Here is a 22,796-nt window from a genome sequence, read left to right as displayed (position 1 = left end):
TTAGACAGGGCTTCTGTATTTTCTCTACTTCTCTGCAAAGTCGATCTGAGGTAATGGAGGAGGTATATTGTGGGTAGAGCCTTAGCTCAAGAGGTTTGGCTGGTGCGAGCTACGTATAATGTCCGAGTAAGTTCTGAGAGGTCAGAGCTGAACCCATCTGTCAAAAATGAATGAAGATCGACAACACAGATGGAACATTATGGTAAAGACATCACTTCTTTTTTTCTTTTTCAATGAATTACACAGAAGGGAATTAGTTATCCTAATATTTTGTTTCATATATCCTGTAAGAAGCTTGGAACTGTCAAAAGAATTTCACAATGAGAAAGCAAAAACTGCTTGTATTCCAAATCAATCAAACTCACATGCAGGCATCTTAGATGCTGTGCAAGACCATAGCAGTGACATCCTGCATGGCTATGGTTATTTCTTGACAGATGTAGCAAGATTTTCAGGAAAATGTCCCCATACATAAAAAAATGTTGTGTTACTGAAAAGTGCTTCTAGGAAACTAAGCACTAACAAGTAAAGCTGAGCAAGAATTGAGCAGAACAGGAAACCTAGGAATCAATAACAAGCAATAAGCATCAAAACAATAATGGAATACTAAGGCCATAGTTAAAATGATAAAATTCACATTTGTAAAACCCTGGCCATCATGGCAAAGAGGGATGAAGCCCCAAATATGAGATTTGTGACCTGTATTTGTCACAGGTAAAAGATTGGCCAACAGGGCTGATGTCACCTCACCCATCCAAAATGGGGAAGAAGCCCAGTCTGCCACATAGGTTCATAGGTAGATACTAGGCTATCTGCCCTAGGGCATTTATAAGCCTAGCCAGAGTGTATTTGGCTTCCGCCTCCCTATTAGATTAGCCTACTGTGCCTCTGTAAAGTAGATCACAGAAGGTACCCTTTAAGATTAGTTTACTGTGCCTCTGTCTAGCAAGAACACAGAAGAGATCCCAGGGGTGAATTTGCGATTTCCCATCCACGCGTCCAGATTTCGCTTGAAGAGGGTCAGCGAGGGGCTATGTCTAACATGAATTGGGATTCTATTCCAGAGTGAGGTGAGCCTCTGGGAAATGAATCTGTCCCTCCAGCATGTCCTATTTATTTTTGTGCTGAGGTTTAAGTCCCTGGAGCGTGTAGCTCTAAGGGACTTGGATTTTTTGAGGTGGAGCATGTCCATTAATTCTAGGTTTGACATGGCTTTGTACGTCAGGCATAGATCACCTCTGAGTAGGCGGTAAGCAACTGAGTAGAGCTGGAGTTTCTTTAGTCAAGCTGCATAGGACATCTGTTTGTAACCCATGATCCTCTTGGTGAGGTACTTTTGGGGTCTCTCCAGTTGCTGCAGGTGTCGGGTAAGGTACATCCCAAACGGGGCATTGTATTCAATTATGGGCCTGATGAGTAACGAGTAGAGGGGCACAATGACCTCTCTTGATCTAGATGCGAACCCTTTCGTGATAAGGTGGGCTATATAGAAGGTCTTTCTAACCAATTTGGCAACGTGATTATCAAAGGAGAGATTACTATCTATGTTGGTCCCCAAATCTCTAATTACTTCTTCCGTACTTAATGGATTACCACCTATGTGGTAATTTGTGGGCACCTTGTTTTTCCCAAAGGGGATGACTATGCACTTTTTAGCATTTAGCTTGAGGCCGTGGCTCTGGCACCAAGCATCCATCTTTGTGAGACCCTTTTAGAGGATGTTTGTGTCAGCTGGAGATTTGATTATGGCCCCCAGTTTGCAGTCATCTGTGAACTTTGTCAGCCATAATCCGCCCGTGTTAGCCTGAACCTCAGAGAAGTATATACTGAACAAGAGAGGTCCCAGAACTGAGCCCTGTGGGACGCCACTTGTAACTGGGTTGGATTCGGACATGGCACCTGCAATTCTGACCATGTGGGTTCTATCTCTGAGCCAGTTTGCAACCCATCTTGTGATATAGGGGTTGATATTTAAGCTGGTAAGCTTATTTATGATGCCCGAGTGGGGTATTGTGTCGAAGGCTTTTGTGAGGTCCAGATAGGCTGTGGACTACCTTGCCCTCATCTATGGCTTTGGTAACTGTTTCAAAGAAATCAATTAGGTTTAAGAGGCAAGATCTGCCCTTAATAAAGCCGAATTGGGTAGGGTCCAGTGTCTGGAGGCTCCCAATGTCTTTGTTTATGAGTTCCATGATAATACGCTCCATAGCTTTACAGACCAGACTAGTCAGGCTTATGGGGCGATAGTTCCTGGGGTCCGTTGTGGCACCACCTTTGTGGAGTGGGACCACTGTAGCTGTACGACATTCTTTGGGTACATATCCTGTAGTAAGGCTAAGTTTGAACAGTGACTTAATGTGAGGGTTAAGTTTTTCTTGGAGCTTGTGTAAGACACAGCCTGGGACACCGTCCGGTCCAATAGATGCTGTGTTTTTTGCTTTGGAGACGGCAGCTTTCACCTGTGCATCTGTGATGTCAGGGAGGTTACATTCAGTTGGGATAGGCATTTGCTCCTTTGGGGGGAAGGGGGGGGAGAAGTTTGCACTGAATCTGTCTGCCAGGATGTTGGCTATGTCTGTAGGTTCGGTATATTTTGTACTGTTATGCAACAATTCAGAGCATATCTGGGAGTTTCCACACATATTCCTGACATAACTAAAGAAGGCCTTGTGATTATCTTTAGTGTCTAGGGCAATTTTTCTTTCGAAACTGGCCTTTGATGATTTTATGAGGGATCGAAGTTTCTTGCTAATACTGATCAGGGAGGCCTTCCCTTTTTGGGATTTTCCTCTGTCATGTAGTAGCTTCCTCCTTCTGTTGTATAGCTTAGTTATGGCCAGGGTCCACCAGACAGGTCTCCTGTTTTTGGAGGAGTGAGTCTTGGTTTTATTTGGGATAGCACGATCCATGCATTCCTGCAGGTGCTCATAGAATGTATTTGTAAAGGATTCTGTGGATTGGACTGTATTATCCTCTAGCCCGGGGGCTTTGAAGGATTCCACCTCAGTCTTGAGAAGTGCAAAGTTGGCTTTTGAGAAATTCTTTACCGTGATTTCCTTGGCTGGGGGTGGGGACGGGATATGGATGTCCAGGGAAATTTGTTTATGGTCTGATCTTACCAATGAGGGGTTTACCTCTGGTGTGAAACATAGAGTCCCCATGTTGGTGATGACCAGGTCCAATATGTTGTTCCCTCTTGTGGGAGTGGTGACCAGTTGTTCCATCGCGTTAAAGTTTATAAATTCAAGGAACCATTGGGTGAGGGCATTTGGGCTTGAGTAGTTTTTCCAGTCAATGTTTGGGTAGTTGAAGTCACCCAATAACATAGTGTTTGGAGAGACCTTCATATTCTCCAGTGTTCTCAGGAATGCCAAGTGGGGTTCCTGTAATAGGGAGGGTGTTCTGTAGCAGGCTACAAACTGAAAGGCATTTTTGCCCGCTGTTAGTTGCACATGGATGGTTTCCGATGCTTCGTGCAGTGCCACTAACCTGGAGGTGTAGGTATCTTTGATGAATATAGATACTCCCCCTCCTTTTGTGCTTCGGTCCGAGTTTTGGGGCCAAAACGCATGGTATGAGTTATAACCTGGTAGTGCTGGGGTGCTCTCAGGAGCCTTGAACCAGGTTTCTGTTACTGCACAGACAACGATTTTCTTCATACTGAGGAGAGCCTTGAGTGCATGCATCTTGAGGTTTAGACTTCTGGCATTGAGTAGCATTACCTTTAGTTTTTTTATCCTTGGGTTGTCTATGGAGGTGAGTTTGTCCTTTGAGCCTTGCCTAAAAAAGGCACTATGGGGGTGGCAACAGCTTTGGCCAGTATACGAAAGCCTAAGGGTGACAGGTGCAAGCCGTCCCTAGCGAAGCAACGTGGCTTGTCGAGCATGTCATCCCAGGCTGACAGACACTGGATCTCCCTTTGAATGACACCAATACTTTAGCCAATTGTTGAAACTGATCATTTTGTCTTTATACTGTGGCATCATTTTTGGTGAGGGCAAGATGCTACTCAAGGTCAGGGTCATACCAGCCTGGGCTACATGATCAGAGAGCTCCTCTATGTCTCTTTTCATGTAGTCCAGGGAGGTACATCTTAGGTCATTCACACCAGCATGGACAATGACGGAGTCATACTTGTACTTGCTTTGGAGTGACCTGAGTGCTTGCATTATGTGGCGGATCCTGGCACCTGACAGGCAGCTTACAGTGACCTTCTCCTTGTTCAGTCTGGTGAGAGGGATGTCAGTGTGCTGGACAACATTGATAACACTTAGTGGTATGTAGGTGATCTCTGGATGAAATGGCTATGATGGACTCACTCTATTAAGTGGTATGTGTACTACCAATTCAGAGATGATGTAGGTAGGATAATGCACATCATTCCCCACTTGTGCAGGCACTGTGAATCTACTGGCTTCTTATGTAGAGGTGTTAGGAGGGATGAAGTAGGGACCTTCAGAGGACCAGTATACTGGGCTGTTCCCTGATGCCCAACTGTCACTTATGGGGATTATATGGGCTGATCAGTCCCTTAAACAGGAATGAGTATGTCATATTGTTAGCACATAGTTTGAGGATGCCTGGCTCTCATGCCTACAAGAATGAGCAAGCTGATGGGACAAAGGTACAGAAGAAATTGAGAGGCTCCCATGGAGGATACATAAAAACATTCATATTTGTACTGATCCATTAGAACTGGATAATTAAGGGAGATTTATTAATTGCTTACAGTAAAATAAGTGGTCTCAAATGCCAAATATGACAATTTTCTCTGCACCGGATGCAGGGTAGGTTTTCTGGCAAATAATGCTAAATCAAGACAGCTCATACTTGTGTTCAGTTAATATGCTATTAGGAAGGTATACATTCCATAGACTCCTGCTTGGTAGTTCATCCACACCAGAGATGCCAAAGGAGCTGTTGTCTAAGTAGGTAAAGATTTGGAAGATGCTGTAAACATAAATGATGGTATTATTGCGGAGTCACATGCAACAGCAGCATGACAATAGACTGATACAGTTTCTGAACAGTCTAAGATAGCTAACATCACCCATATAAGGGCAAGAGTAATATCAGAAGAACAAGAATGAAATACACATCATACTGTAACATCAGATGGTATAAAACCCGTTCCAGAAAAAATATGAGCCATCGTACAAATGCCAATTCCAGAAGACAAGTCGGTATTATAGTGGTCTATAGGAATGATGAAGTATCTTGCCACTGGCGCCCTGCCCAGTTCCCATATCTAACATCCCCTTACCTCTAAGTTAAGGACCAAAAAAAATGCTCTTCTCATTTGAGCTGTAGTAAATTACTTGCTGCAAATGTAACAAACAGCATCCTACAGCCAAATATCAGACATAAAGCCCAGAGATGCTTCAGCCCTGACCACAAATGGAGTACCAGCATTAATTTTTGAATGCTGGTACTACATTACCACCTGATCACCCTCCAACACTTTGTGCTCAGGGCAACTGCTCACTTTGCCCCACCCTTTCTTTGCATTAGCCTCTAAGAAAGCTGTATCCTGGGAATAAGATAACGTTTTGAAACAGTCAAAAATAAGATACTGAAATTATGGATACTCCTGCATTAAAGTGCAATGATGTGAACAGCCCAAATGTGTTGCAAATAGATGCCAATCAGAATGGTATAGGAATTGTAATACTACAACAGAAAAAATTAGCTGCCTATGGTCAATTATATTTAAAGATGCACAAAACGGCATTCTCAAGCACAAACTGAACTATTAGCAATAGCATTTACATGTGAGAAATTCCATGAATATGCTAATGGTAAAGAAATTCAGGTAGAAACAGATCACAAATTTTTGCAAAGCCTATTTAGAAACATCTTGTGCAAGACACCTCCAAATCTGCTGTATATGTTATTTAATCTACAAGATGTATGATCTGAACTTGCACTTGTGGCATAGAGGGATAAAGTTCTAACTATGGCCCAGTTTACCAAGGTTTGAATAGTGACTCAGGTGGTGGACAGTGACCTATAGTACAGACTTTGTCTAACTTCTGAATAAAACTCTGAAGAAACATTATCTTAGGTTTGGTCTTAGGTGATGTGATGTGATGGTATGGTTGATCTCAAGTGTAGGCACGAGGCTGAAGTCAGGAGTGGATTTCAAGTTATAAGCCATGTAAAATGAGCCTATTGCTGATAGTTTGAGGTTTAAAGTAAGAACAGATGTCACATTTTTCTTTGAAATGCTCCTCTCGGAGACAGATAACGTCACATTTTTCTTTGAAATGCTCCTCTGAGACAGATAACATGTTAGGTATGTCAGTCATTAGAAGGAATTTTGGGTCCATAATTATTGCAGTTTTTAAATGCTCTACCATCTGTGTGTAAACAGCTTTGAGCACTAAGCAAATGAAATAGCTCCCTATAAAGACCTGTAACAGCAAGTTCTGAAATTACAAAACAACAGTGAATGTAGAGAAGAGTGAATTTTGAAAATCTGTGCACTGCTTATATATACTAACTTCAAGACTGTTTTACATCTGAGAAAGAAGAATATGCTGAGGTACAGTGATCTCAGACTTCAAATGTAAGTCTGTTTACAAATATTCAGTCATGCTGCTCTGGAACTTGCATTTGCAAGTCTCAGAATTTCAAAGGGTTACTAATGTGAATACAGGGAAAGACTGGAAACAGCTTGCAAATAACTGCATAGCAATGAAAGGCTAGCAGAGAAGAAAACTAACCAATATGATGCATAGTGAGAAAACATCAAGATGTTGGGTGGAGCTCAGATAAATATAGCTTGTTCATAAGTAGTCAAGTGTAGATATCAAGTTACAAATTTAGAATCTTTACTTTTAAGAGACTATTAACAGAAATATATTCATTTAACCCTTGGGAATGTGATGCATTTAGTGACAAGTGCCAGTGCAATTCATTGTATTTCAGCTGTCTACAATTTTCTACAACTGACTACTTAAGAAATGTTTTTTTTTTATTATGGTTGTACTTTAATATCACTAAATGTTGTTTATATGTTTTGAATTTTAACCAGTAAGTTCTGATACTTTAGCATGTTTTGAGGAAACTGACTTTAAAAATGGTTTGGGTAGGTTTGTAGGTTTTCATTTGTCATATGATTATGCTGGTTATTTAAACCAAAATGGAGCCAATGTATGTAGTTCTGATGAAAATCTTAAAAGAGTAGAATGAAAGTGCTTAACTCTTGTGATTTATTTGCAATAAATTTCCACTAGGCACAAATGTAAAACAAAAACAACACCAGCAACTACGATTAATGGCTCATCAGAAATCAAGTCACAGAATATAAAAATAACAAACGTACTAATAAACCGAAACATGGCCAGGGTAATAACTATTTGGTTAGTGCTTTCATGGGTATTCAACCTACTTCATCAGACCATACTAATAACAATTCAAATACTTCTCTATTTGAAACATTTTAAATTATAAATACCAATCACATTTCAATAGTAATTACCGAAGTTGCAATGTCAGATGTTACTAAGTATTCTTCAAATATACAGAGCTTGTTTTAAAGACATACACACTTATAAAACACATTTGAATAACAGACTCATGTTCTTCCACAAGAATGTGGTTTTCTTTGAATTTTTATTAGTATGGTCTGATGAAGCAGGTTGAAATGCCTGCAAAAGTACTAACCAAACAGAGTTATTACCCTGGCTGTATTTTGGTTCATTATTAAGTTTATTTTTATATTTCCACTAGGCACAAATTCAAACTCGTTCTTGAAAGGAAGAACAATAGCATTTTTTTTGGATTGTCTGATTATGCTGTGAAGTATTTTATGATTACTGATTTTCTTGTAGTAAGTGTATTTTACATTTCCAGTGTAATGCTACACATTCAGGTTTTCTTACTAAAGGCAATGTTAAGACCCATAAAAAACAAACAAATTAAAAATGGTCTGGTCTGGAAGTTTACTACACAGTACTATGTCTGCCTTCTATACTGACCAAACATTCAAGTTCTTACTTAATGCACTTTTAGAGATCCTTAACAAAAAAATCAAAAGTGGTCTGTTTTAAGAGTGTATTAACTAGTATTAGAGAATGGGCTTACTGTATATCAGTACCCTGACTGGAGAAAGAGCATTCTCCAGCAGGGTATTAATGTACAGGTAATGCCGAGTGAAAAAGGAGTCTGCCGCTTCACGGCAGCTTATTAAACTGCCGTGGAGCTTTGACTGAGAAAAATGGAACGGCCACCATTATTTTACTCTCACTAAACAGTGCTACTGCTGTTTAGCGAGTGTAAAATAAAATAAAAATAAAAAAGTGTGTGTATGTGTTTGTGTGTGAAAGTGTATGCATGTATGAGCATGAGATACAGATCGGTTAAGCTGCTGTTTTACACTGGCTAAACAGGGCTTCTGCTGTTTAGTGAGTGTAAAATAAGCGTGTGTGTGTGTTTGTGTTTGTGTGCGGGAGAGAGTACGTATGCGTATATGAAAGTAAGAGAGAGATGATCGTGTGTATGTGTGTTTATGTTGCTGTCTGCTTGTGTGAGTGAATGTGTGCATGAAAGGAAGAGTGACTGTGTGTGTGTGGGTGTGTGTGTGAGAAAGAGAGAGAGAGACTGAGAGTGATCATGTGTGAATGAATGCATGTATGAAAGCAGAAGTGACTGTATGTGTGAGAGACATTGAGAGAGTGAGAGCGATCTTGTGTGAGTGAATGCGTGTATGAAAGCTGTGTATACGAGAGAGAATAGGCTGTCTGTAAAATTGTGTTTTAGTTACTTATTTCTTTTTTCAAATACTATATTATTTTTTATATATATTTTTTGATGTAAAATGGTTCCTTCAACACCATTAACATGTACTACAGAAAGTTTGAAACATTAGCCGGAGGAACTATTTTACATCAAAAATATGCAAAAAAAATATTGTAGCACTTAAAAATAATAAGTAAAACAACAATTTGACAGTGAGCCCTTTCTCTAAGAACAATAATGCCCAGGGTATGTGTTAATGTGTAATTAATGCACTTCCAGGGGTGCAGAGGCCCTCTGCCTGCGGCGTCGGGCCTCATAACACCCCTGGGCAGGTGTTAATTACACGTTAACACACACCCAGTTGGGCATTATTGCCTACATGTGCCTACAGTACCTGTTATGAGGATCTGTACATGACTTCAAAACAGTAGGAAAAAAAAAAACCCAGCTAGGATGATGAGATTCAAGTAAGTGTTTCAAGAGAAGGAAGTAGTGGTAGAACTTAACTGGAGAGACCATTCCATTTAAAAATATTTCTGTCAAATTAAGAGGTCCATTCTCAGAAAATGCATAGGCCAGATTAATGACTGCAAGAAACCAAAATATGATACAAGAGTTAACCAGGAAGCACTATATGGGCAGACAGACATTGGTACCACTATCATGGAAGGGAGGAATGTTAGGTTGTGGAACACGGTACTGTCCCACTGGCAGTACACAAATAAAGATGTAAAAATCCTTTAAGCAAGAGAGAGCAGAGCAAATGAATATGATAACAATGAAAGATATGTACTTGCCACAACAATAGATCCATGTTGAATAATTTTTGTCCAGTTCAGCATTTGGGTTGTAGAAGCCAACTGGATCTAACCCCGACGCATTCTTCTAAAGCTGTGGATCCAGGGCTCTTGACTCCTCCTCTACCCATAATTCCCTCCACTCTGCTATGTTTCCTCAGATTGAGTTGGCTGACTTATACCTAAAAGTTTGACTCCCTTTTATAACTGAAAATATTTAGGTGTCACAGTTGATGAAGATGTTAATAACACAGTAAGGTACACAGGAAAAAATATATTAGACAGGGTGTTAGGTGAGCTCTGCTGGTCACCAGAAGCTGTCAGTGCAATATTGGAAGGAGGAAGGAAGGAGAGATGTTGAACCTGATGAAAATGAGATGGCACAGATCTATCTTTATGGTAAGTACATAACTGTTGTATCCAATTTTGTTTATTTTTGTCTAATTCAACATTTGGGAAAGATTCCCAAGTTGCAAAAGGTACCTGGATTGCATCAGGCAAGGGCATTCCTGAAGACAGTGGAACCAAAGGATGAATGAGCCCTGGACTGCGCATCCAATTTGTAAAGGAATACAAAGGTGTGAACTGTAGACCATGTTACTGCTGCACAAATGTCATCAATGGGAACTCTGTTTAAGAACGTACAAATAGCTACTGCTTTAGTGGAATTGGCTTTTAGTTTTGTATGTAAAGGTAAACCCAAATCCTTATAAACAAAAACATTGCAGTCCAACAACCATTTAGAAATTGTGAATTTTGATATAGCTATATATGCAGTCAGAAAAATGGTCTTCCATGAGAGGTACTTGACATCTATCAAGGCTGTTGGTTCAAAGGATTTTTGGGTTAAGGCTTGAAGCATGACAGTCATGTCCCATGAGGGGAACTGCATCCCCAACTGGGGGTCTTAGCAAGAAGGGACCCTTGAAAAAGGCTTTGGAAATATTAAGAGAGGCAATAGGGTACTCATTATGCCCTATGAGAAAATTTGAAATGTCAGCCATCTGCACTTTGACAGTAGAAAAAATAGACCTTTTCTGAAAAAAATTTCTGATCATCATCATCATCGGCCCCCTTTTTCCCATTGCTTTCTACATGGGATCAAGGTATCAAATTAACTGTCACCAACTCTCTTGATTCAGTGTCACACTCTTGCCTTCTTCAACACTCATGCCTGGCTGTCGCAGATCTTCTTTCACACAATCCATCCACCTCTTTGCTGGATGTCCTCGCTTCCTCTTACCTTCTTCCTATCTGTCCCAAATCTTCTGACCCAAATAACCTTCTCTTTCTTGCCTTGAATGGCCCTGGATCCAAACTAAACACATATATCACTGTTAGCCTCTAGCTGAGCAGTACCTAAACAGAATACACAAAGAGAGTGCAAGTCTTCAGGTGGGATTTTGTGTCCACATGCCAAGCACTTTTTAAATCTTTGTGGTTTCTCTGACATTAGAAAATTATGTTAAGAAACAACTATTAAGAGAAAAAAAAATAATAACTATATACTATAACTTTCTTGAAAACAGTCACACGGAAACCAAGTCCTAATAGCTAACCTGTCTCTAATAACTATCATAACACTATAAACACACTGCTATATTAATACTAGAAAAACTCTCTATAGATAAAAAGCTAAACTAGCTGAAAAATCACTTCTATAGACCAAACTATGCTAGTATTGTAAAAGGGATATGGAGGAAGCAAAAAATGTAATAACTGTTGATTATAAAAATGCTTTCACTTATCATGAAAAGCAGAGGTCTCAGACACATGCCAGGAAGGTTTAGGTGACAAATAAGATCTTAGGTAACTTAGTGGAGACAAAGGGGTTATGAGTCAAGGAGGAGTTAGATCCTCAGATCTACAGCTTTAGAAGAAGACACTGAGGTTAGATCTAATTGGATCTGATAACCCAAATGTTGAATCAGATGAAAACCGATAACATCAGATCTAGTGTTAACAGAGATGTGAAAGAAGCACTGCCTTGCTGAAAGGATAGTGCACTTAAAACTGTTGAAATGAAATCAAAACTCTTCTTAGGCTTCAGAAAAGATGAAATGCCACACACAATAAATGCAGGTCACAGAGATATAAGCAAAAAACTGTTAAAATGAACCAGGAACAATGAGAGAAGTTCTTCTGTATGTTGAAAAATCCAAGTATTTATTATACTGTTAAAACGTTAGCGTTCGATTTAAAAATGTATATAAAATATACGCTTTCAGCAAAATAAGTATCTCGCCTTCCTCAGACAAACAGAATACTAGTTACTATTCTAGCATTTATACATGGTTTAAAAATTGATAACCAATCAGCATATAGTGCATTACCTAATTAAGTTTTCACCATGACAACCTTAAACAAGAAAATGCTTTTACCAGTCTTGCTCAACTTGACACAAATTTAAAGCACAAAAGCACATAGTTACTTATGCTTATGCTGTTGTTTAACAATGATCTTGTATAAAGTGCAAATACTAATATCATCTAAAATTACGAATAAAAAATAAATAATGAATAATAAATTATGAATAATGATAAAAAATAAATGAATAATAAATAAATGAAAATAAAAAGAAATGTTGCATGTGGTGCATATTACCCTTCCTTACTGCAGACTAGATGAGTGGTTACCTATTAAGAGCCAGCCACTTCAAAATACACTTGATTGATGTAACATCATTTATACCAGGAAAGACTGGTAAAAGCATTTTCTTGTTTAAGGTTGTCATGGTGAAAACTTAATTAGGTAATGCACTATATGCTGATTGGTTATCAATTTTTAAACCATGTATAAATGCTAGAATAGTAACTAGTATTCTGTTTGTCTGAGGAAGGCGAGATACTTATTTTGCTAAAAGCGTATATTTTATATACATTTTTAAATTGAACGCTAACGTTTTAACAGTATAATAAATACTTGGATTTTTCAACATACAGAAGAACTTCTCTCATTGTTCCTGGTTCGTTTTAACAGTTTTTTGCTTGTTTGTTTGGTGAAGTGGTTCGTAGGTCACAGAGATATGTCTGATGACAACCTGAGGTCTTTCCTGCCAACAAATTCTGCTCACATAATATACATATTCATACGACAATTGACTATATAGCATTCATTTTAGTAGAAAACGCATGACTTTTCATGGTAATCATTGCATCTGAAATGCAATCTGTGTGATCTGGAAATACCGCCTTCTGATATAAGTTTAAAACTTTTTACTTATTTATTTGTCTTTTGATTATCCAGAAAGTCCAACTTGACAGCCATTTTTCAGTGGAGGCCTAGGGAGGAACCCTCCACATAAAAATATAATGTAAAGTCACAAAATACAACAGATTAATAAATACAATATAAAAGGTTACAAAAAAAAACAGACCCATACAAGAATATTGTTTCTATATGACAAGTACTACATGCAATATTAGATTAATTCACTAAGATAAATCATTGATTTACTGCCATATATAATTCTGGATGGCCACAACATTAGTAGAGCTGGACAACAGTGAATGAAACAGGGATACGAGAGCTCAAAGAGAAAGAAGACTATGTAACCTAGAAGATAACAGAGCTACACACAGTATTTTTATAAAGGAGAATTTGTTAGAAGTCGTCATGCGAGTAGTAGAAGAAAGTGAGAGAGAGAGAGAAAAAAAGACAGAGAGGTATATGTGGGATATGAGAGAACAAGCTGAACACAGATGAAAGAAGCGAGAATTAAAATCCTAAGAAGTGAAGTGATATTAGTGAGATGAAATGTGTTACTGCAGTGTAGGCTAGAAACTGTAGATAAGGCTAAAGCTTGATTGGTTTCTAAAAGTTTCCTGCATTTCAATGTTTATAACCTGTCAAAGGTATGTTTTTTAACAGTGACACAGATATTTAACAATGAAACACATATTCCATAAGTTACCTTCTCCAGGTCAGGTTCTTCGAGAGCCAGAGCAAGCTTATTGTTGTCCATCACAGAAGCTGCAGCCACATCAAGAGGCGTTGAACCACGCATGGAAGGGGAGGCTGTAGGTGTAGTTTACAACAGTTGTCAGTGATATTGGCTTTACTACATTACACATGCTTCTGTACTATCACTTATATTTACAAATGTGAAAGAAAAGGGTAGGGATTTACACCATGAATACAACTCAGACTTTTGGTTTTATTTAGAGGTTATAGAAGTGAAACTGTCTCAGTACAAAATGCAATAATGACTATGTGCTGCAAGTAGATTTCAAGCTACAGAAGACAGCAGCCCATAACATGTTTATTCCAAATGAATGAATAATCTGCAGCTGTTAATGATTTTGATCAGGTATGGAAATAAATTTGCTGTTTGTAGAAAAACAAACTACTCTGGTGGTCCACTGATATAAAGTCTGCAATAAAAGAAAAATAAAACTCATTAGAGTATACAACAGATTTAAAAACCTCCTAGTCAAGGAAAATATTATGAATTTGACTACGAATTTAAAAAAGATTAACAGACTTACTAAGGTTGCCTTGCCTATGAACCCAGGTTGGTATCTGAAGCCAAAAGCAATTACAAATCTTTCTTTAGTTATGTTAAAAAAACAAAGAAATAACTTTCAACAATGTACAAAAATTCAAGTTATATACTTACCTGAGTGATAGATTTATCTGGTTTCTACCAGAAGGGTAGATTTATCTTGTCTCTGTCCGAGCACTAGAACAGTTGGAGTGGTTGCCTTGGTACACTTTTCTTTGACAATGACACTCCTCACAAGCTTCAGTTCTTCCTTGTTCCATAAATCCCAGTGGAAGGAGATACTCCAGATCAAATAGATAGAATAGCTAGCTACAATGGTATCCAAAAATAATCATCCAATGGTCACAAGGATTTTCTTAACAAGCATATTTTGTTAGGAATCCTGAGACAGGACAATATCCCAGGAATTCCTAGAGGTCCTAAAGAGTAATTTAGTCAGGGAAAGGTGGGGGAGTTGTTCCATAGTTTGGAAAGAAACACGATAAATGTATTGTCCTGTCCAGACATTGGAAGAGTTGAACACACTCCCAAGCTAACTTTGGCCGGACTAAGCCAGCAAGACTTTTGGAATGGTGACTACAAAGACAGCATGAGCTCTAAATAGTGTGTTCAACCTGTGGTGTTTTGTGAACATATAGCCTTTACAATAATTTCTTGCAAAGGTAAATTTCTGACAAAGTCTGATGATGTAGGCCAAGACTTAACAGTGAGAATTAGGTCTCGTGGTCAATGATTTCCCTAAAGAAGTGTAGCATAAAGAGCTGCAATTGCAAAACCATTTGGAAAGTGACTTTGAACAATTTTTATTCCTCTCTTAATGGAATAACTGATCGCCCTTTTCTGAGATTCTTGTTCTATGAACAATGAAGACATGTAACTGATATTTCCCTTTGTTAGCATATTCATGAAAAATACTCGCACATGAATAGACTTTTTTAAATTTATCTGAATAGCTACTTTTGGCATGAAAGATGGATTAGTTCTGAGTGTCACTCTGGACAGAATATCAACTACAGGTATTTAGATGATAAGACTTGAAGTTCTGAAACCCTTCTTGTGAAGCAATGGCAACCAGAAGGACAGCCTTCCACATCAAATATTTCAAATCAACAGAGCTGGCAGGTTCAAATGAAGATTCAGTCAACTTCATAAGGATGAAATTTAAATCCCAAGCCATGGTTGGGTTTAACTTGTGGAGTCTGGAATGAAACACTCCTTTTAAAACTGCTTTGCACATCTTATGGGAAGCCAGAGTGGATGAGGAAACTCTAGGATGAAAGGATGAGATGGCTACCAGGTGAACTTTAATGGAAGAATAACTAGCCCCTTGTTAAAACAGTTGAGACAAAAAGGTAGGTACCTGTGACAGAAAAGCAAAAACAGGGTCTATACCTCAGCTCGCAGCTCATAAGGAAAACTTCCATTTACCCATGTTTATTTTCCTTGTAGAGGGATTTTGAGAAGCAAATAATAGAGTGAGTATTTCCTGGGGATACAACGGATCCCTGTCAATCAAGTGAAGTGCAGAAAATAGAAGTTATGTTCTTACCATAACGTTCCATGTTAGTTGTCTTCTTCTCGCCTTCTTCTTGCTGGATGGGTTCGGAGCCGACCTCGGCTCCGACTCGGCCACTCTAAAAGCTCGAGAGTTGGTTCCACCAGCTCGAGGCTCCCCTTATATCCCACAATGCTAGGCGTGAGTTACCTCAGATCTCGTTTGTAAGCTAGGCCCAGCTTATAATAGTAGCAGAATAACTAGAAACAAAGTCCACCTCTATAAACAAGGGAGAAGAGAAGGGTGACCTACATCCTGATCCAGGAAAATATGCACAGCAGAGCATATACCTAAAGTAAAGAGGTGGTAGAAAGAGAGGTCACAATCAAAACTCCTCTAGGTCTGTCCAGGCCAGGGGGAAGGAGGGTGGGATGCAAGAAGAAGGTGAGAAGAAGACAACTAACATGGAACGTTATGGTAAGAACATAACTTCTATATGTTAAGTTGTCTATCTCGCCTTCATTCTTGCTGGATGGGACCGCGTCCCTAGCACCTTGTCCCGGGTGGCCTAACGGAACAGACTCTTGAGAACAGTGGAACCAAAGTTAGCTCTATGCCTAGAAGCTAAATCCAACTTATAATGAGAAATGAAAGTGTGAGGAGTAGCCCAAGTAGCCGCTGCACAAATGGTGTCAATAGGCAGTCTGTCTTGGAAGGCTATAGAAGTAGCCAAAGCTCTGGTGGAATGGGCTTTAGGTTTGTTAGGCAGCTTTTGGTGTCTAATTTCATAAACAAGGGAAATCAGAGATGTTAGCCATCTAGATAATGATACCTTTGAAACTGAAAGTCCCTTTCTGCCTTCTGCATAGGAGACAAACAGCTGGTCAGATTTTCTGAATTGTTTGGTTCTATCCAAATAGTACCTTAACTGACGATGAACATCTAGCCAATGCAATTTTTGTTCAGACCTGTTAGAATATTCTGGAAAAAATACAGGGAGGTCAATGCTTTGATTTAGGTTAGACGCCGAGGCTATCTTAGGTAAAAAGGACAGGTTGGTTTGTAAGGATACCCTGTCCTTATGGAAAAACAGATAAGGAGGTCGACAGCTGAGTGCATAAATTCTGAAACTCTTCTAGCTGAAGTAATAGCTACCAGAAAGAGAGTCTTCCATGATAGCAATTTTAAAGAACAGGAGGCTGCAGGTTCGAAAGGGGGAAGAATCAAAGAACTAAGAACTAAATTTAGGTCCCAAGGAGGAAGAGGATTTCTTATAGGAGGTCTGAGTAGAAAAACTCCCTTCAAAAAGGCTTTGCAAAGCTTGTGGGACATTATGGCAGACTCTGAAAAGCCCACATGAAAGTTAGAAATAGCTGCCAATTGAACTTTAAGAGTAGAAGGAGATGAACCTGCATGGAAGAGTTCAGCTAGAAAATCAAGGACCATTTGGATGGAAGCAGTGAAAGGATCTATGTCCCTTCCTTGAGCCCAATAGGCGAAACGTTTCCACTTACTCAAATAAATCTTTCAAGTGGAAGATTTATGGGAAGCTATCAAAATATCTCGAACAGAGTGAGATATTTGAGGAAGCCTGGCTAAGGTTGGAATTGGAGGAACCAAGCAGTGAGGTTCAGAGAGGGAAGGGAGCGATGAAACTGACCCGACTGATGGATCAAAAGATCTGGAACTAGGTCCAGATGCCAAGGTCGCTCCAACAGAAAGTGATGTAGAAAGGGGAACCAAACCTGTCAAGGCCAGTAAGGAGCAATGAGGATCAACGCGGCCTTTTGAGCGATAGCTTTCTGTATCACTTGAGAGATTAGTGGGAAGGGAGGAAATGCATACAGAAGTCCCCGGGGCCAAACTTGGACTAGAACGTCTCTGCTGGGCTGGCCTGGTAAAGGGAATAGGGTGAAATAATCTCTGCACTTGCTGTTTTGGGGAATAGCAAAAAGGTCGCAGCAAGGCTGACCCCACTTGAGAAAAATTTCTCTCACAACAGAGTCTTTCAGAGACCACTCGTGAGGCATGAGGATAGCTCTGCTCAACTTGTCCGCGATTTGATTGGACTTCCCGGGGATGTGCGTTGCTATCAGAAACCGCTGAGAAGAAATCACCCATTGCCACAGTCTGAGTGCTTCTCGACACAGGGGGTAGGACCTGGTTCCACCTTGTTTGTTGATATACCACACTACAGACATATTGTCCATCTGGATTGCTATCGTTCCCAAGGGAAGAGAGTCTTGAAGGGCTTGCAACGCTAAAAGCACTGCTCTCATCTCTAGAACATTTATGTGCAAGTGGCATTCGTCTGGTTGCCATGTGCCCTGGACAGTTCTGCCCTGATAATGCCCCCCCCACCCGATCAGGGAGGCGTCTGTTGTCAGAGTAGCAACTGGAGGGGGAGGAACAAAGGGTCTTCCCAAGAAGAGCTGAGGGGAAGACATCCACCACAGAAGATGATTCCTGCATGTTTGCGTAATCATAATGGTGTGGGACATCGGAAGTTGCTGGTATGACCATTGTGTGAAGAGCATCCATTGAAGGATTCTCATGTGGAATCTGGCTAATGGAAGCAGAGGTATGGCAGCCGCCATAATCCCCAATACTTTCAGAACTAACCTGGCTTTGACTCTGTTGCTGCTGAAGAGGAGCGAGACCAGTTTGTGTATGTCTGTTATTCTCTGATCTGTTAGCCTCGCAGACATGTTGACTGTGTCTAGAATTGCGCCTATGAAGGTAATAACACAAGGCGACAAAACAGACTTTTCGCAATTTATTGAAATGCCTAAGTTTTGACAAATGCGAAAGGTGTAGTCCCTGGCCCTTAGAAGAAGATGCTTGGTGGGAGCTGTGAGGAGCCAGTCGTCCAAATATGGAAACACCTGGAATCCTTGACGTCTCAGGTGAGAAGCTACCACTGCCATGCATTTGGTAAACACCCGGGGGGCAGTGGTGAGTCCAAAGGGCAGGGCTCTGAATTGAAAATGACTGGTTCCCAGCCTGAAGCGGAGAAATCTTCTGGAGCGTCTGTTCATTTTTATGATAGTACGCATCCTGAAGGTCTATAGAGCACATCCAGTTTTTTCTTCCCAATAAGGGAAGGATGGACTGTAGCGTGACCATCCGAAATCGTGTTTTCTTGACCGACTTGTTCAAGATACTGAGATCCAAAATTGGTCTCCAGTCCCCTGTTTTTTTTGGAACTAAAAAGAACCTGGAGTAGATTCCGGATCCTTGCTGGTCTGCTGGAACTGGCTGAATTGCTCTTTTTGCAAGCAGCTTTGAAATTTCCAAAGCTGCAAGATCCCTTTGAGCGGGTGGAACATCTGGAAGGGATTTTTTTGATCGGTTTGGAATGCAAACGAAGGGAATGGAATAGCCTTCGGAAATGATGGACTGTACCCACTTGTCTCGAGTTAGGGATAGCCAGGCTTCTGGGTACAGTGACAATCTTCCCCCAACTGCCTCCGAAGGTGGACAGTCGGGCAACACCTCAGGGATGCTGAAAGGGCTTATCGGAGAAAGTTTCTCGATTGCCCTGGTTCTGCGGACCCCCCCTGCCTCTAGGGCGACGTCTACCATTGTTGTTCCCCCCTCTGCCTCTGGCGGGGAACCGACTCTGTGCGTCAGGCGAAGTCCCTTGAGATTGTTTGCGGAACCAGATTTTCCCACTTTTCTGGCCTTTGGTGTAAGGCCTAGAAGGAGTAGAAAAACGGAATCTGACGGCAGAAAGAGTCTTGCCATCAGTCTCGCACCTAGTCAAGGTTTCTTTCACTTGAGGACCAAAAAAAGATGATCCATCGAACGGGGAATTAGTGAATGACGTTTTAAAGGGGTCCGCAAAGTTGCATAGCCGCATCCAGGCATGCCTGCGTAAGGCCACTCCTGTCCCTGTGGCCCTGCTCGCTCCATCAGCCGCATACGAAAGGAGGCGCATGGAGGAGTTAGCTATGGAGTTCAGGGTAGCCAGCTGAGTGTTCATCTTGTCTTGAAAACCCGCAGCTGTAGGATCCTTCAACATATCACTCGCTTCTTTGATCAAGTCTCTTTGAAGACGAGTAAAATGGCATAGGTAGTTCAGCGAACGCATTGCAAAGGTCGCTGACGAGAACATCCGCTTCCCGTACCTGTCCATAGACCTAGATTCCTTGTTAGGTGGATGGACAGGCACTGAAGGATCAGCTAGTTCCTTCTTAGTGGCAGCAGCAACCACCATAGCATCCACAGAAACTCCCTTTGTCAGAAATTGTTTATCTGCTGGTGCCGTGATAAATTTTGAGGGTCTCCTGGGAGTGGGGTCCACTGAATCAGGAGCCGTCCATGCCTTTTTTGCTACCACCTGCATGAGGGGGTCAAAGGGGGGAGACACCCAGGAGGTGGAAGGGTGAGAGCCAAACGCCTCAAGATACACAGATTCATCCTCCAAAGGGTTGAGGGCTGGCCAATTTCCCCTCTGTTTGAGGATTTCTAGAATGTCTGCAAAGGAGACATCTTCAGAAGGGGAACGGGGGGAACCCTCGGAATCCTCTAAATCTGTGTCAGAGGTGATGGACTCAGGTGAGTCTATGTGTTTCCTCTTACACTTTCTCTTCCGAGGGGGCTCTTCTGCCAATTCAGGAGAGGCCTCGGAAGAGGATGAGATCCCCACAGGGGATTCCTGAGGAGCTGGCTCTCTGCGGTCTGGGATGAGGGAGTGAGTAGACTTGACCTGAGGCACCGAAGAGGGAGGGGTGGACGGAGCCGACTGTGGAGTTGAACCAGGTTCCAACACACTCCGCATGACCTCGAACGCACCCCTGTCAGGCAGAGCCAGAGGTCCCCGCTCCGAGAAGCTGAAAACCTCCCTCGGCACCAACAGTGATGGCTCCGAGGCCAATGTTGGAGCCGAACTCACCAGCGCCGAAGCACCGAGAGGGAGAGCGGGGTCAGACAAGGGTCCGATGCCACTCACCCCCTCGGAGCCGACGAGGGAAGTCCGGCGCCGAGATTCTTCTAAGGAAGAAATCGGAGCCGACGACGGAGCCGACGACATTTGTATCGGCTCTGACGCTACCACAGTCTCGGTTCCGAAACGCCCCGGCTCCGAGCTCAAAGGAGTCGGAGGAGGAACATAATGAGGAACAGGGTCAGGCATCGACTGATGAGTCGGGCTCTGAAGCATTTGGGCCAGTGCCTCGGACTAAAGAAGTCGACTCACTACCCTCTGAAGGTCATGGTCCGAAAGCCTCGATGACCTAGAGGAGTGAGATCTATGGCTCCGTTCAGACAGCAAGGGAGATGCTGGAGCCGAATGAACGGAGCCAAGGGACGGTGACCTGGACCTCTTTCTAGATGTCGGCTCCGAAGGTCTAGTCAGAGCCGACACAGGAATTTCCAACACCTTGGCTCCAGCCGGAGCCGAGGAAACCACAGAAGCTGCAGTCTGAGACTCATCGGCTCCAGCCGGAGCCGATGTAGAAGGAGGTTTCGAAGCCTTAGGCCTCGACTCAGTAGCTGGAGCCGAGGACCTAGAAGCCTTAGAGGGTTTGCCCAAAGAAACAGTAAGGGAACCCTCAGGCTTAAGTAAACCTCTCAAAATAAGTTTATTTTTTCTTTCCTGCAGGACTCTGGGGCTGAAGCCATGGCATACAGCACAAGAGTCCTGCAGGTGCAAAGGTCCCAGGCAGTAAACACAAGAAGTGTGACCGTCCGTCAGAGACATTTTCTGACAGCACGAGTCACACTTCTTGAAGCCTGAGACCTTTGAATCCTTGGACATTATCAAGGACCTAAGTGTAACCACACACAAAAAACACACACACTCTGATTACACTAAAAAGAAAGTTAACTAAATTATACTAATCAAACTATTTAGTTAGCTTAAGTATAAAAAATATCCCTAACACAACACAAGCACTCCACTAGGGATAGCAGGGCCCGAAGGCCTAAGGGAAGAACTTTTAGGTTCTTGAGGGAAAAAAATGGGAATAAAGAAGAAAGGGATGAAATACACTAAACTTAGGGAAAATGAACAATTTAGTAAAGAAAAGGGGATTTAAACTAGTTTAAATCGACTGATTAAACTACTGACCTGAGCCGGTAGAAAAACAACACCTCGATCGCTGTAGCGGCAAACGAGATCTGAGGTAACTCACGCCTAGCATTGTGGGATATAAGAGGAGCCTCGAGCCGGTGGAACCAACTCTCGAGCTTTTAGAGTGGCCGAGTAGGAGCCGAGGTCGGCTCCGAACCCATTCAGCAAGAATGAAGGCGAGATAGACAACTTAACATCCATAGTTAGGGTATGGGATAGAATTTCCAGATGAGGTGATCCAGATGGATAAGACTGCAGATGAGGGTGCTGTGGAAGAAGAAGGGGTCTTCTCATCAGATGACATGGGCAAACAAATCTGGGCTACAAAAATGACCCTTGCCTTGCATACACTGGCTTTCTGAAGGAACTTGGTTATTAACAGAAAGAGTGGAAATGTGCAAAGGAGAACTGGAGCCAGTTGTGTTCGAATGCATCTCTTGGTGGCCTTCCATCTCGAGGAACTGTACTGAAAAAACTCTGCATTTAATACTAGATGGTGAAGTACTTTTACTTTAAGAATAGTTGACCTCTTTTGTTAAAGTGGTAATTTTGGAGGATGTGAGTGCAGATAATTGTGAGGTTGCAAAAAGGGAATGGAATAGTCTCAATATATGATTTTCCTTATTCACCTGTCCTGTGTGATGGCCAGCCACATATAGAGGTGTAGGGAAATTTGGCACCCCACTGCCTCCAGAATGGGATAGTCAAGAGACTCTTCAGGACTCATACTGGTGGGGTCCCAAAAAGGACCACCTATTGCCTTGATGACACAGACCATCTCTACTCCTGGGATGGCAGCAAAATTGGAATTCTCCTCTTCCACAGGAGCCCCAGCCATACTTCTGTTAAACTTGGGACTGCTGGGATTTCCTAAACCATAAATTCTTGGTACCTGTTTGGTTTCTGTGGGAGAACCTCTGAAGTACCAAGAACGTCACCCCAACAGCAGTGTTTTGGTCTTTTGCTAACATTGCAGCAGTTTCTTCTTCACCTTCTGCCCAAATTAGGGTGAGATGTCAACAGGGGCATTGATGAGTGATGCTTTGAAATAATCAACAAAATCAGTTAGTTGGAACCAAGCCTGGCATCTCATATCTAGGGCTAATCTAGCAGCCCTAGTTGTACCATCTGAGGTAAACAAAGATATGGTAGCTACTGTGGCCACTTGGATTTCTAGTTGAC

The 22,796-nt window shown here is 41.6% G+C and overlaps 1 protein-coding gene across 1 annotated transcript in view; it reads right to left on the bottom strand.

Moving 5' to 3' along the window:
* Positions 1 to 22,796, bottom strand: part of RYR3 (ryanodine receptor 3) — a 3,250,282-nt gene that overhangs the window by 1,119,432 nt on the left and 2,108,054 nt on the right. Inside the window, exon 42 of the mRNA XM_044074157.1 lies at positions 13,453 to 13,556. Coding sequence (XP_043930092.1) covers positions 13,453 to 13,556 — 104 coding nt within the window. The remainder of the gene's footprint in view (positions 1 to 13,452; positions 13,557 to 22,796) is intronic.

The sequence above is a fragment of the Protopterus annectens genome, chromosome 6.part0 (assembly GCF_019279795.1).
Source record: "Protopterus annectens isolate FY-2018-M chromosome 6.part0, PAN1.0, whole genome shotgun sequence".
Lineage (NCBI taxonomy): Eukaryota > Metazoa > Chordata > Ceratodontiformes > Protopteridae > Protopterus > Protopterus annectens.
Note: the sequence above shows the minus strand (reverse complement) of the source record. Positions and strands in the feature narration are given on the sequence as shown.